A 15,511-nucleotide genomic window follows, 5' to 3' on the forward strand; every position below is an offset into this window, starting at 1 on the left:
TAATGGTTGCAGGTTCATATTCTTATTGTTTTCCTGAAGGTTAAGCTAAAGGATGAGAACGACCAACAAAAAGTACAGTTCACAAAAACCAAACGAAGCAGAGGAGCAATAACACTACAGTTAAATAAAACAAAACATAGGACAAAGAACAGGAAAAAGCTCAAAGTACCCTTTAGTCCTATGTGGTTAAAAAGAAGGATTGGGGCACGAATCCCTACAGCACCAAGGGAAGAAAGGAAATGCATGTGATTTACCAGTTATTGGGCACATTTATGAACAAAATTATGTATCACTAACAACTGATTCTAGCATGTCCACCACTGAAAAACATTACAGATTTAGACAAAAATTATTCTTATAAGTAGGGAGTGCTCCTTGGTAAAACAAGGGCTTTCCTCATAAAAAGATGAAAGGAAACAACTGACACTTAAACATGACCTGAATTTCTGGCTGGACCAATAGCAGCTGTTTATACATGAAAATAAGACTACAGCTGGGCTCACAGCCAGCATGAAGAACCTAATGGATGTTCAGGGTAGCAGGATCATAGACTCATAGAACCACAGAATGGTTTGGGTTGGAAAGGACTTTAAGATTATCCATTTTCAAGCCCCTGCCATGGACAGGGACATCTCACACTAGAGGATCAGAGTGAGAAGCATTCTGCTGGCATAGAACATGGGCTCAACTCGCAGAGTAATGCTCTTAGAGCATTATCTATGGTTCTTCAAAGCTAGATGTATGAGGGCAGGTCCCTCCATGCTACACCAATCTATAGCACAGATCTTACAAAGCCCAACAACACTAATACGTATGACCCTTACAGCAAAACCAAATGTTTATCCTTCCAAAAAAGGCCTTGTGCATCTCATCTAATTTTCTCTATCTCTCTGAAGCTAGTAGATGAGGCAACTACAAAAACCTTAATTCCTATTAAGGGATGCTTATTTAAATACATAAAAGGTGTGAACTTAAAACAAAATAGCCACTTACAATCAAGCCCTTGCATCATTTTATCATATTGGAATAGTCATGCTGTATTCAGGAATGAGCTTATTCACTGACTACACATTGAGACAATCCCCAATAAAACTAACACTTGTGTTACATTTACAACATTAATAGACACATTTCACATAGATCAAAGGAATGTGGGAGGGTTTTAAGCATTGCATTGAAATGCAAAGCAAGATTTCTTGTGATTTTAGTGTTTCCATTGATGGGGCAGACATGCATAGTTATAAACAACAATTTATCCTTCCTGAGCTGCATTTGGGAACCACAGAAGGGAAGTTACAGCGAGAAAACTACTGGCTCACCTGTAGATGATGTTGAGCATGCTGTGCTCACAGTCATTGGTGCTGTAAACGCTCAGTTTGTCCAACAGGTCCAGCAGATGGGTTGAGAAATTGCTATCAAACTTGTTGATTGTTGCTTCAAAGCCAGATGTCAGGTGGAGGTTGTCAGCATGCTCTGCCAAAAGCTACCAAGACAAAGGCATAGTGGCCCCATGTGTTTGCTGATTTGCACTTGCCAAAGAGATGCAATTATTTCTTCCATATTTCTTAACCTGCTCAAAAAAACTGCCATAGAGTTTAACAGTTGCTCAGCCACCAAAATAAATCCTTCAAAGGTCTTGGCTGTTAGAAACCTTGCTATGCCTATCTGGGAGAATCCCGGAGTAGATCCCAGTACACTTATCCTCAAATATATGCTGTCATTATTTATTTTCAAGAAGGAAAACCCAGTAAACAGAAGGGAGTGTTGCCTATGACAGCCTGTAACCTCTGGAGCACTCTACCTGCCTTGCAGTGTGATGGACCCTACCAGCTGTGTGCCAGGACAGGGGCTTTCAGCAGGACAGGTGGCAACATGCTGAGCGCAGAGCAGGCCAAATCGCTTAGTACACGTGCGTCTACATAGAGAAATATGAACTAGACAGATACCAAAGATGTGAAGGGGGTGGAGTACAAAGAGTCACACCCAACAGTGTATTGGCTCATCCATCACAAAGTGTTAGCTCTGGAAATAACAAAGTACTCAAGTTGCAGAAAGCCTGTACGTGGGTACCCACTGTACAGCTGAAAATACAACTAAGGACTTAAAAGCAAGTGTAGGGACTGCTGTAGGAGAAAGGGTTTTCAAAACAGACTTTGAGAACACCAGCAGCACTTCACACTACCCTCAAAAATGTAATTCTGTAAAGATTCTGCTTTTGGGGCCATAGATGCTCTAGAAACTAGGAAGGTCTATCTGCAAGAAGTAAGACAGCTACCCTGACCAGACTGCAACCCAGGCAGCACCCACAGGGAAAAGGACCCAGTTGTCCATCTGCATCCCACCTTGTTAGTCAGCTTCTTCTTTGCAGTCTCTTCAGCACGCTCCTCCTCTGTTGGTGGGCCCAGCATTGTGCCATGCTCCAGGGTGAGCCGGTCCATCTCACTATCCAGCTTCATGCTCTGGGTGAACCTCTTGGAAGAGCAGAGGGGTGTGCAAATGTTTAGACCCCTTCTTTCAGTTATGGCAAAGCACAAGGCTGACTCAGTTCTGCTGGCCCTGCAGCTAGCTACCTTGCGAAAGCTACCTCTGAGATTAATTTTGTGATATTAATACACAAAGCTCCCTAAACCCAAAGAAAGGTGTTGTTTGGGGTCTTTTTTAAAGCTATGGGCTAAAGTGTGCCCACAGAGATCAGTCTCCACGGGTCCAACCACCAGTTCTTGCCTGACCCTGAAGAAAGCATGCTAGAAACTACAGAGCCCTACAACTTACACCTCATATTCTGCTGCACGACTGGCTGAAGAGAGGAAATTCCGTTCATACGAACCTGATCCCAACACTGAAAAAAGAAGAGCATAGAGAATTCTGTGGAGGGAGAAGCCACAGAAACTATGTGGGAGAAAGGATGCACAGTCTAAAGCCTGCTGGTGGGAGGAACAGAGGCTCTTTCATGTGCATCAAGGACAAGAGGGATTGTCCATATAAATGGACTGTCCTAGCTGGCTGGCAGTGTCAAGGTCAATATGGGGAGGCTGTACATACCTGCATGCAGTTTGTGAACATGACACAGACAGACATCAGCTTGGAGAATATCTTCAGCAGCTCTGGGTTGGTCAGCATGCAGTCCTTCAAGCAGTTATCCAAGAAGCTTGTGTGGTGGCTCAGGACATCATCAATATTAGATGCCTGTGATGGTATAGTGCAATAATGAAAAAACAAACCAGGACTGCTGTTCTGCACCGGACCAAAGCTCTAACCCAGCACCCTGCCTCTGACAGTGACCTTCTAAACCTGCTCTAGGGCATGTTGAGAGATTTCTCATATATCTTCCATCTTTGAGAAACATCCAGAGATGGACACTGCATTTGCACTACTGCATTCAACTGCCCTCCACAGGCTATTTACCCTTGGATTTGTCACATTACCTTCTCAACAAAATTATGTTTTCTTTAATCACCCAAGCCCTCCACTAGAAAGGAGGCTCAGAATGGAGCTATCTGATTTATGAACATGCACTTCCTTTGCTTTTCAATCTGCTTGTCATGCCCACTCCTACCTTCACCATCTCAGTAGTCAGCTGCAGTAAGTGGAAAAGAGAAAAATAAATCAAAGAACCTCAAATGCCAGTAAGTTTAGGAGGCTTAAAACATACAGGTTATTCAGAAACATATTTTAGGAGCACAATAAGGAACTGGGACATGAAGTGTTGCAAGGATTCTCCAAGATTTCTGTCTAGCTCTGCTACTTCAAGGGGCTGTTTCAGTCTCAGGTTTTAAATGATAGATTCAAAATCCCCTATCACTCTGTACAGTTACAGGATGTGCTGAAGCTGAGAACACAAGTCAAGCTTTGGAAAGAACTAAAATTGCCAAGGCATTCACACTGCTACATAAGAATCAATGGTAAAGAAAAAAACCAACCCTGTAACCTTTCAAACAACTAGTACAGAAGAGGGATAAACGCTGTTTTCTAATGCAATGAAGATGCTAGTTGTGTGGATGAAGACGATGTTTTGAAGATGAAGATACTAGTTACAGCCTTAGAAAGAAAGCACCTTAACTTCAAGTGGAAACGCACAAGAGAGTTCTGGCAAATGAAAAAACAGCATAAACCACTACATGAGACAAGTGAGGATCATCCTTTTCCCTCCTAAAATACAAATGAAAGGAAAAGACTACCCCAGTCTGGCTATGGAGGTTAAAGAGCTAGTTCTGCATTCTCTGTTTGGAAATACATGATACTTTTATTTAAATCAAGTAAGATTTAACCCAGGAGCTGGGATATGTCACGGTGAGCAGCTCTTTTAAAGGGCTGCCTAACAAAGTGGTTGCTTAAACAGCTTCTTTAGCTGGCAGTGTCGAGTTGCTCAACTCATGTGTACCTGTGGCACCATCTGACCCACAGGCACCAGACTTCTCCTGCCCCAGCAGTGGTAGAGGGCATGCTCTATCTCCCAGAGATTTAAAAGCCTTGAAGGACACTGATGAGGATGGGTGACAAATAGACATTTGGATTAAACCTCAAAGACTTTGCTAGGCTTCTCCTTCTTGCCATACAGACATTAAACACCTTTTTCCAGAGCCAGCAAAGTCACCTTATACCTGCTATCTCAGCATCTCTAGCAGGCTAAAGAAGCTCACAGATGTTCCATAGCTTGAGAAAAATTCTGCCCACTTGGGCTATCAAGAAGGTTTGGTCTGCAGATGTTTTCCTTTGACAAACTATAAATTGGCAAACTCCTTTTTGGAACTGAAATAAAAATGCTGCAACAGTGCTAATAGCTCTAAAGGAGCAAAGAAACTCAACGGTTGAGAGCCAAAGCAAAGAGGGATCTTCAGACAGAAAGAGTCAGAAAATTGTCTTTTCTGAACAGGGAATGTCCTCAGTACAGACAGCATGCCTACTGTATTTAACAGCCTCCTCTAGGACACCTGGAATCAGCAGAGACTGAAAGGACATCAATATGGAAGAACCTGGGACAGGATACCTTGAACAAGTGCCTCAATGCAAGTAAAGTAAACTGAGAATTACGTTTTGAAAACCTAAACTTAGAATAAAATTAAGAAAATACCCTTCTTTCAGATAATCCAGAAGCTTAACGTATAAACTCTTCTTGTTCAGAAGTCCTCACCAAGAATATGCAGCTAAATTCATAATCCTACACCTGGATCCAGGAAAAAGGATGCCAGGGCATCAGAAAATGGTGGTTAGCTGACTCCAGAACAATTCCCAGGTACACAGTAGAAACTAAGGGTGACTTGACATTGAAGGCTCATCAGAGAGACGCTGAGGCTTGATGGAGATGGCAGAAGGAGATTTGAGCTGTTTGGTACCTCAGATACAGCATATCTTATAGCAGCCTTCCAGTATCTGAAGGGAGCCTATAGGGATGCTGGGGAGGGACTCATCATTAGAGACTGTAGTGACAGGACAAGGGTTAATGGGTTAAAACTTAAACAGGGGAAGTTTAGATTTGATATAAGGAAGAAGCTCTTTACTGTAAGGGAGGTGAGGCACTGGAACACGTTGCCCAGGGAACTTGTGAATGCTCCATCCCTGGCGGTGTTCAAGGCCAAGCTGGACAGGGCCTTGGGTGAGATGGTTTAGTGTGAGGTGTCCCTGCCCATGGCAGGGGGGTTGGAACTGGATGATGTTAAGGTCCTTTCCAACCCTGACTGTTCTATGATTCTATATGTTGTTTTTTTTCACAGTACAAGAGGAAAAGAAGTGTCTGATCACAGGATGACCACCAGAGGGAAGAATAAAAAGGTGATGTACATCTGTCTCCTGTTTCCTCACAATAGCTGGGGCACCCTAACACCAGTCCCAACACAGCAGCCCCACAGTGGGTAAGGAAGTTGAGAAGGACCAAGAGGGACACAGTGTCACTTGAGATAAGGAAAATCACTACAGCCATCACAAAGGTTATGCTGCAAAATAAGCAAGCTTGAGGAATGGATCACTGATCACCTGCTTTAATTAATTAAGCACTGCCTGGCACAGCCCTTGCCTGTGTTGAGTGGTATACACCAAGACATACAGAACTCACAGACAGCACTTCCTAAAGACCTTCTCAAGTTGTCTCTTGGCATGAAGGAGATGGCATCAGGTCAGATTCCCTCCCCTGACAAAACGCTCTATCTAAACAAGATACATCTGCTTGCTGTGGCCTTCAGAAGATCTGCCAGTGCTCAGGCATCATCCTTCATTTGTCTGTTGAACTTCAACAATAACTCTGCATGACCCAAAAGTCTAGATCTTTACCACAGTCAGGTAAAAGAGGAAGGGAGAGAAGAGCTTGCTCTGGAGAGACAGAATAGTCCTTGATCTGTTTGGTGACAGATTGTTTTCTCTGTTGTTGAGGACGGAAACAACAAATCTGATGAGAATGAAACCAGACATGAGAAGACCCTTTATGGGCTTCTTCACTAGCCTGTTTTGAAAGACAAACTCCCAATGTCTTCTCATTCTTGATTTAAAACAGGCAGGTGGGACATTAGCTGAGAATGTGCTCACCTCTGAGATAATAAAGCCATCTCACATGCCTATCAGGAGATAAAAAACAATTCTTGCAGTTATTGCTACGGCAAAGAGTTAACTTCTGGAGAAGTTACTGACTTGCATTAGGAAACCAGAAATACTCTGTAGCACACCTGGAAAATCCCACAGCTCAGAACAGTACATCTGTGATAGGAACCAAAATGATGCCAGGCATGCTTTGCCCAGATACCCTCTCTGGCAGCCATAAAACTCAGCGGGAAGTGAGCTTAGCCTCTCCCAGGTACCACCAGAGCAGAAAAGTTCTCCCTGCAGTGGGAATATACCTGTGGAATAGCCTCCCGTATGGGGATATACATGTAGAATAGCCTCCTGAATAAGGAAGGCCCTGCTTTAAAACAGTCCCAACATGCCAGTCCGTGGCAGCTTCAAGGAAAAGAAAGCACAGACTTTGCTTTTAAGAGCACTGTAAGTCAGCCAAGGAATCAACTGAAGATATCTGGACCAGTTCACGATCATTGCACCCTGTATCCTTCTTCCTTTTCCATAGTTTTCTTCCTTTTCAGCAGAACACCACCTTCTCATAACAAGGTGCAGATTAAGAACTGGACATAGATAGGAAGATGCCACACAGGAAAGGGATATATGACTAATAAATCAGAAAGGTGATGCAGAACAGCAGCAGCCTTTGCAGTGTGATAAAAACAGTTCCCAGATACTGAAGTGCCTCCAACAAAACTAGCAGACTCCTGCATTAGGCATTTTTTCCCTGGAGCAAATTTGTTAACTTAAGACTTCTGTTCCGACTTCTCTCGAGCACGCACACACTCACCAGCTTCAGGTTCTTCTCAAGAATGTGCCATGTTGGCTCCATCACTTCAAACATCATGTAATACTGGATATTCTGTACAAAATTCAGCATCCGCTGCCGCAGTGTGAAAGCACCAGCAAACCTAGGGGAGAAATCACACCCACACAACTGAGAGCTAGCAAATGCCATGGAGAACTATCACCAGGCTTGCACAGTCAAGCAGAGCTAAATATTTCTGTCCTGGCAAATTCACTGCTGCAGAGTGAGAGGGATTATAAAGTCAATGCAAACCGTCTCTGTTTTCCACGTATTCAACTGGCTTTCCCTCAATTACTAGAGTCAAGAATTTTGAACCTGTCATAGACTGGGCAATTACTTTGAATATTTGCTTATATTCAACTAGACTGTTAATATTAAATATTAAAGCAATTACTGTAACTATCAAGCTCATTAGTAGGGCAAAATTGAAGCAGATAAATGATTTCCAGCCTTAGTTGTTAAATGAACAGTTAAAAATATTCTATGTCTTGCATCAGTACGTTCAGGGATCCAAATATCTAACCAAATCACTTGCTATCTAAGGTATTTAATGCAATTTCACTAAGGTGAAATAGAACAGTGGGATTATATACAGGTTCTTTCAGTGTTGATTTATGCAGGCTCTGTGATAGCAAACTAAGAACTGAGTTCAGCAAATGTGTCAGGAGAGGTGGGGGATACCCACCATAGGGGTTTTCAACCATGGCTGCCCTGTCCCCTGCTGTTGTCCTGTGAGCTGGAGGTTGGACTAGGGACCCTCACAGGTCTCTTCTGCTACACCTCTACAATTCTAGGAGAACCAGAGCTACAGTCCTGTTGACTAAGGTGAGGCAATGTTAACTTGTGACGAGGAAGTGCCACTGGCAAGGCAAAGGGTACTACCTTGCAGTGCTGGGGTCCACTTCACTCTCCAAACAGGTGCGTCCAGCAACCTGGAGTGCAGATCCAAACATTAAAGTCTACCCTCACAGGTGGATCAAGATAGAATGATTTGCTGGGAAACACCCCACCGTTTTTACTTTATTCGATCTGTATCAGACCAAATATCAATCAAGCTGTGTGAAGGTCACAAGTCCTTGCTAGGGGTCTGGCCAGAAGAGAAAGATGTTGCTTTTCAACTACTGGGGTGCTTACTAATCTTGCTGATGCTAAAGTAGTGACCAGGATTATATGTGAACAGATGTGCTCTGCTGTAACTGTTCCATGTGCTAAAGCTGAAGACCACTTCTTCCTTTCCAAAACTACATGCCAACAAAGAGGAATGAGCTGAGCAGCACAAAGATTATTGAGCAGATACTTCCTACTGAAACCTGAAATGTTATGGCTTGATCTCTCTCAGCCCGTAAGAAATTTGTAAGGACCATTTTCACACCAAAATGATCTGATCTAACTAGCAAGAAGCAAACCCAAACCTTCACATCTGATAAGGGAGAAAAAAAGGCCATACCACTTAGCTGAATGCAGGGAGAATTGCTTGGCCGTCTTATTGCTGATCCAAACATTGCACAACTGTCTCTCCACATGTTTGCAATAGAACATGTGTCTGAAAAGCATTTGGTATCTTGTCAGTGCTTTCCTGGAAAGAAACCCATCCAGATTAAGCCCTGTTCTGATTGACAGACTAAGCTGCAAAGGCTAAGCCTGCTCAAAGGCAAAAAGACATTACAAAACATGCTCCTTACACCTTCAGCCACATGGATCCACACTGAAACAATTGAAACCAAAGGAAAAAGAAAAAAAAAAAATCACATTAGTTGCCAACCCAAAGAATTTCTCTCCAAGGAGTCCCTCCTCTGTATTTCCTGCCAGCTGGTACATCACCAGCCGCCTTCTTCAATTCCCTTGGGCTACCTGCAGGAAGGTCACTGGGACAGGGGGCTGAAAGCCTGAGGTCATGTACCCACTGCACTAAGATGGTTACAGTCAGCAAAACAATTCACCAGGATTCGCCAAAAAGATGAAGAAAAAGCTGTAACCAAGCTACAGGCAGCATTACCCCATCAGCAATGCACTGTCAGAAGCAGATGGGGATGCTTATTTATAGCTCTGGGGACTGGATTCAGGTCTGTGTTCAGACACTTCAGTGTAGGTGTCTACAGAGCTCCAGTCGATACAGTTCATGAAACCTTACCAAGTACTGTTTTCACTTCCATAGCTACCATCAGAGCTAACACAGTCACTTTGGAAGAGACAGAATTTCAAAAGCACCATGTCATTAGAAAAGTCCCCCTGTGTCAACTGCTTCTTTAAAGGGGAAATTAAGGGACAAACTAATTGCTGGTGTTTACCAATTCCACATCTGTCACCCTGCTCATCTAACATTGCTTGTCCCATTGCCCTGGCTCACAGGGTTTGCCAGGAAAACAGGAGGCAAATCCCTACAGAAAAATGAACCCTCATTTAGTCCCTCATAACTCAAATAAATGCAAAATAGCTTGCTGTAGCAATTATAGCAACAGCCTTTATCCTACTAGTGGGCAACCAGGGATACCAGAAAGTGCATTTTTACCACTCTCCACATTTGAGATATGTTTGATTCTTGGATGGATATCCTCTTGTGAGAGTTCAAGTATCTCAGGGAAGATACTTCAGAAAGCCATGGACAAATGAAAGCTGGGTGACCAGTTACAAGCAAAATCAGGCTGCAAAAGCATCCTTTGAGCTCTCTTTCCACCATATGAAATCAAAGTTTGACTTTCCAAGCATGCCTTAGTTGGGTTCTACTGAAGACACAATCCATATTCCATAGTCTACAAGTGGAGCAAGCACCAAAGCATTCCTTGCTAGTCAGCAACTTGTGACATCACTTTAAAGATACAGACTTTCCAGTATTTTGCTGTGTGGAAATTTGCTTCACTCCCATTCAAAAGCTTTTGCCTTTTATTCCTTCAGCAGATTGGTATCTTACCTGTTTATAATAAGGGACAGAGGCCACTTAACAATGTAGTCAAAGGAAAATGCTTCCAAACCACTCAGAGTGAGCTCTGTGGGATCTGCACTGATGATAGCCTTCTCTTGTTTTGTTTCTATAGCCAATACTCTCAAGAGCTGTGTAATGAGGTCATGGGGCATCAAGTCAATCTATAAAGGAAGAGCAGGGAAAAAATGAAGCCACAGGATACTCACAACTACTGCACAGCAACAGACATGTGGCAGAAGTGCAAATTATCAGAGTTGTTCTCAAGTCATCAGACCAATCAAGGAAGCAACAGTAAATGGTATGATCTGGAATGGAGCAGCAGACACCAGAGCAGTGTTGCTGTAGCAGTTAACAATCAGCATACAACATGCTGCTCCGCTGATCACTCTCCCTTGCTCTCAACCTCTTTATCCAGATCTCACACTTCCCAGGCACAGCCTCTGTGCTGCTTCTGTAAAAGATGCAGTCATTAATAGGCAGGACTTCTAATCGGGTGTTCTCTTGTACTCCAACATGAGCACCCAAGCTGAGACAAAGCATTAGAGACACACCACTGCTTACACCTCATCCTGGGGCCACCCAAAAGCACCTTCTCCATGTTCAAGAAACCAGCAAGAAAACACAGCCAGGGGAGGTGCTTCCTGTTGATAATCTGGATGAAATAGGACTTAACCCAGAGAAAGTCTACAAAATGACAGCCATCAATTCTCTTTTCCATCACTGTACATTCAGCAGGTTCTTAGAGGTACACAGGTCTTCCCAAATCATGGCAAGCCTTCTTCTCAAATTCAATTACCTTCTGCTTACCTTTAAATCATCCTTGAAAGGATCTGTGTTGGCTGTGCTCATTCGCAGGGCTAATTCAAGCAGAGCCTCTAGCCTTGTGGTTATGATGTCATCTACAGGCTTCTTGAGTTCCTCTTCTGTGAGATCCATGAAGTGAACAAAAAAGTCCCCTTGATCCATCAGGAAATAGTGTTTTATAGATCTGCTCAAGAAAATGAAGGGACAATTGATTATGTTTATAAAAGTCCAAGTTAATCCACATTAAACCTAAAGGGACAAAAGCAATCAATTCAGCCAGCCTGCTGGGTTTGATCACAAAATGTTCCTCTTCATGGAGAACACATTGCCACAAATAACCAATCTGGAGACTAGTCTTATGCATGTGTCCTCCTCCCTGCCACCTCAGTTAGGATACATGCAGATCCATTCAAGAGGCAGTTGCCAATTCAGAGCGGAGTCCTGAACTCCTCTGAATGAACAAGCATCTGTGCTGATTTTTTAAGTACTCCAGGTACTTGTGTTGACTTCTGCTACAGTAGGATGCATAAACTTTAATTTTCACTTGGTGCCAGGGAATCAACTGCAGTGGGCCAGAAGCCTGGAGATATCTCAGAGGAGTAACTGGTAACTGCAGCTTTCAAAGCAAAACTAGGGCCAGCACATCCTTAACACAAGATGATTGCAGACTCCTGATCACTGTCAATTTGGGAGATGCTCAGCCCCACTGTTTACCTGATTGTCATTACTCTTTTGAACCAAGGAAACTCTCCCAGTCATGAGGAAGTCAGTGGTTAACTGAGGAAACAAGAGGTAGGGGAGAAAGATACTTACACCACCAACACACCCTACAGTGTAAACCCAAATGAAAACCTGACCTAATGCTGGTGACAATCCCACTTCAAGCAGGAGGTTGAACTACAGATCTGCTGAGGTTGTTGGTCCTTCCAACCAACATTTCTGGGACAGTGGAGAGCATCAGTACTGCTGCTTAACTGAAGAGAAGCGGTATCTGTCACAGTTCCCTGGGGTTTAATCAAACATCCCGCTTCAGCCCTCAAAGCTCACACATATACTGGAAGCTCAACATACACTGGAAGCTCAACATACACTGGAAACTTCCTCCTCAACCAGCTGCCCCTGCACTTGCACCCTAGCAGATCATTTATACACAGGACAGCTGCTGAATGATCTAGCAAAGACCCTGTTTCAACAACGAGGAGGTCAGACATTGACCCCAGCTGGACAGGCTAAGCAACATGTTAATCTGACACTACACTGCGATAGATGGGCCCAACAGAGGACATGTGCCATCAGAACTTAGAATCCAGTGCCTCTTGAACAGTCCTATTAAGCAAAGAAGGCTTGGAACGATGACAGTCATTAGCAAGGATAGAAAGAATCAATAATGACTGGCAGGTTTCAGACAGCTCTCAACCTTTTGTGAAACCAGGAATTCCTGGGTTTACTGTTTTCTGAAGATGGTAATAAACTAAAAGCTTGCTTCACACAAGGAAGCTGGAGTTTGCATGCTAGAATGCACCTGCATTTGCTATCAGCTGAATGTATTATGAGAGTAAAAATACAGGTTATAAAAATGAACTTTAAAAAAGGACAGTGTTTAGAAAAACCCTGTACTGGAACTTAGGCTAATACACTTACTCTATTCCAACTACTTATGTTTGAAAGAACCAGGGCACTTATCTGCTGAGATGCTTAATATCCAACTATTTCTTATTCACATTAAACTCTTCTTGATATACCAGGTGATAAAGGAAACTCCTTTCCCAGGTAGGAGTGACAAGCCATTGGACAAGTCATGAGAGAGGTAGAGGATATCCATACCTGAGGGTGGGTTTTGGGACTGGGCTAGGCAAAGCCACAACTTCATTGATCTAGTTTTGGCAACAGCCTTAGAAGGAACTTGGACTAGAGATGCCCAGATACCCTTCTCACCTGAAATTTCCATCATTTTACTCTTCTCTTTCTGTTTTAATTCAGGAAAAACCCCAAATCTTACTTTTTCAGGTCATCCCTTCTAATGGAAATAGAGACAACACATTAATAATAACCCAAGAAAAGGCAGGCTAACTTCAAAAAACTTATGTTCACTCTCAGAACCAATGTATTTAACATGCATTTAGTAAAATGAATCAAACCTTAGGTGAGTCACCAGCTCTTTCTCCTCCATTAGGAAATCCAGAAGAACTTTGCTAGCATAGTTATATGCTTTTTCTATTTGCTCCACATATGCTCGCTCTTTTAACGTATAGATGACCTCTTTCGCCACAGGGCAGGTAACATCACGGCCACATTCTCGCACAACATTTAAGTATTTCCCTAGAAGCAAGAAGAAAGAATGACCCATATTCACACCTACTGAACATCCAACTTTCAAACCACTATCTTCAAGAGGAAGATACGCTATGAGATGTTTGCACTACATTCTACCAAAAGCTGGAAAGGATTTAGACAGCTCTCAAAATATAATACAGAATTTTAAATTAGGGACCTAGTATCACATTTAAGGAGATATCTAGAAATGGGTTTCTCTTCCAGTGGTGGCAAAATATCTTTGCAGATAGCCAGAAACCTTCAAAATCTGGTGCTGCACTTACGAAGTAGCTTTTAGAGGGGTTTGTACTTAGGAAAGAGAGCAATGGTAGCCATCAGGTGCATTTAAACACCCAACTTAAAACTCAGCATATTCAAACCCCAGTTGTCTAGCTCCCTCTAGCTAGCTGTACCCATGAAACAGAGCAGTAGGAAAGCTCCTGTTGCTACTGGACTCCTTCCCACGTGTTTTATTTATAGGCACTGGGATTCTTTTACAGTCTGGTTCTTCTGTTCCTCTGAAAAGTTTGGACAGAAAACCCCATAAACTGACAAAACATGATGACATGTATCCTCACACAAAAAATGGTAATGCTTGTCTCAAGATTCCTCTTACATCAGAAGCTTATCTTTACCTACCTGTGCTTAGTATTTTGTCAGCCATTTTCTGCAAGAACGAAGGAATCTGTTGCTGAACAACAGTGTATCTTTGATCCCAATACTTGTCATTATAGTCCTCCTGAATCTTCTCCTTCTGCAGCTCATGTTCCTCCACCATGAACTCACTGAACAGTTAAAGCAGATGTTTAGAAGCAGGGAGTGGTACAGTGAGGATTACTTTTTTTGACCTGTAAACTGGTAATATGAGCTATCAGAAACAAGGTCTCAGGAAAATACATTCCAGTTAAGAACTGAAATTAGTCTGTATTTGTACTAAGAGGAGATGCACTATGCAGTGTTTCTGCTAATCTGCAGTCAGTGATGACAGAAACAGAATTTTATAGAGTTTACAAATGAAGCCTAAACAAGATTTGGTTGTCAGTGTAGAGGTGAGGAAGCTGGCCTTTTCCTATCTTCTCACAATCAGGAAGGCATTCATTTTAGCTAGTTTTGAGTTTTGCCCCCTTTTAGGATTCTGAAAATGTGGGAAACAGAAATGCTGCATAATCTATTAAACACAGCAAAATGCTTCAAATGACTACAAAAGCCAAGAAACTTCAGGTAGTGTTGTCAGCTCCTACCAGATTAGCAAATTAGTAGACCACATTGAATATAGATTCACTAAATTATCACACTTGTGCCCCATGAGAAGAGGGCTCACCCCTTGTCATGAAGAGGATGAGGATGTGAGAGGAGAATACTTAAAGGGGGACAAGCATGGTAAGGTGGAATTTGAGTGTATTGCATACTTCAACTGTTGTGCTATTGACTTTTGCATATAATTTCCTTGAATTTGGAAAAACAAAGCAAGTGAGAGTGTCTCTGACTGTATACACACTGAACTAAGTAGGAAATGTAGTTAAACATGCTTCAGCAGCTCCCCTTCCTTGCAGTGCTGTCTTGTCTACTCACTGCTGCCAGGTCCAGGCCCTTATGTTATGCAGACTTTACATGGCAGAGGGATGGGTGCCCTAAGAAAGTAAAAGCCAAAGACCTGAGCAGTATTTCCTAACTTTTGCTTTTCATTTTCATTCCTTAACTGTCCCTTACCTGTAGGGATCATTGATGATGCCTCGATAGATCCACTTCTCCAGAATTTCAAAATAAGGTACACTGGCTGCCTTGGTTAAATACAGGCACAGCTCCTGGGCCTGGCTGTCCCCCGTGTAATTAAAAGTCTTGTCATGGAGTAAGCTCAGGGTAGATCCTCCCATACACTCTCCTTTATCCACAGAAGTAGCTAAAATTGAAAAATACAGATATACAACACAAAGCTGACAAAGATGAATTGCACAATCTATGGTCCTAAATGTAATGAAGTTAGCACCTGATTAGCTGACCACCCTAAGTCACAGACCTCCATGTCAGCTCTAGAACCCTGCTGTGACGATGCAAGGCCATTCCACCACACAACCAAAAGCTTACATCCTGAAATGTCCTAAAACAAAAAACCCCAAATGAAAACC

General features: G+C 42.7%; 1 protein-coding gene across 1 annotated transcript in view; it reads right to left on the reverse strand.

Annotated features, from left to right (window-relative positions):
* The window catches only part of TUBGCP2 (tubulin gamma complex component 2), a 33,526-nt gene that overhangs the window by 7,177 nt on the left and 10,838 nt on the right, over nucleotides 1-15,511 (reverse strand). Inside the window, exons 8-17 of the mRNA XM_062603071.1 lie at nucleotides 15,096-15,285; nucleotides 14,025-14,170; nucleotides 13,211-13,391; nucleotides 11,076-11,256; nucleotides 10,257-10,429; nucleotides 8,796-8,924; nucleotides 7,331-7,451; nucleotides 3,043-3,186; nucleotides 2,343-2,471; nucleotides 1,320-1,483 (exon numbers count right to left, since the gene is read on the reverse strand). Of these exons, the coding sequence (XP_062459055.1) occupies nucleotides 1,320-1,483; nucleotides 2,343-2,471; nucleotides 3,043-3,186; nucleotides 7,331-7,451; nucleotides 8,796-8,924; nucleotides 10,257-10,429; nucleotides 11,076-11,256; nucleotides 13,211-13,391; nucleotides 14,025-14,170; nucleotides 15,096-15,285 (1,558 nt within the window). The remainder of the gene's footprint in view (nucleotides 1-1,319; nucleotides 1,484-2,342; nucleotides 2,472-3,042; nucleotides 3,187-7,330; nucleotides 7,452-8,795; nucleotides 8,925-10,256; nucleotides 10,430-11,075; nucleotides 11,257-13,210; nucleotides 13,392-14,024; nucleotides 14,171-15,095; nucleotides 15,286-15,511) is intronic.

This window comes from Pezoporus occidentalis, unplaced genomic scaffold (genome assembly GCF_034315485.1).
Source record: "Pezoporus occidentalis ecotype Australia unplaced genomic scaffold, CSIRO_AGI_Poc_V1 ctg118, whole genome shotgun sequence".
NCBI classification, from domain to species: Eukaryota; Metazoa; Chordata; class Aves; order Psittaciformes; family Psittacidae; genus Pezoporus; species Pezoporus occidentalis.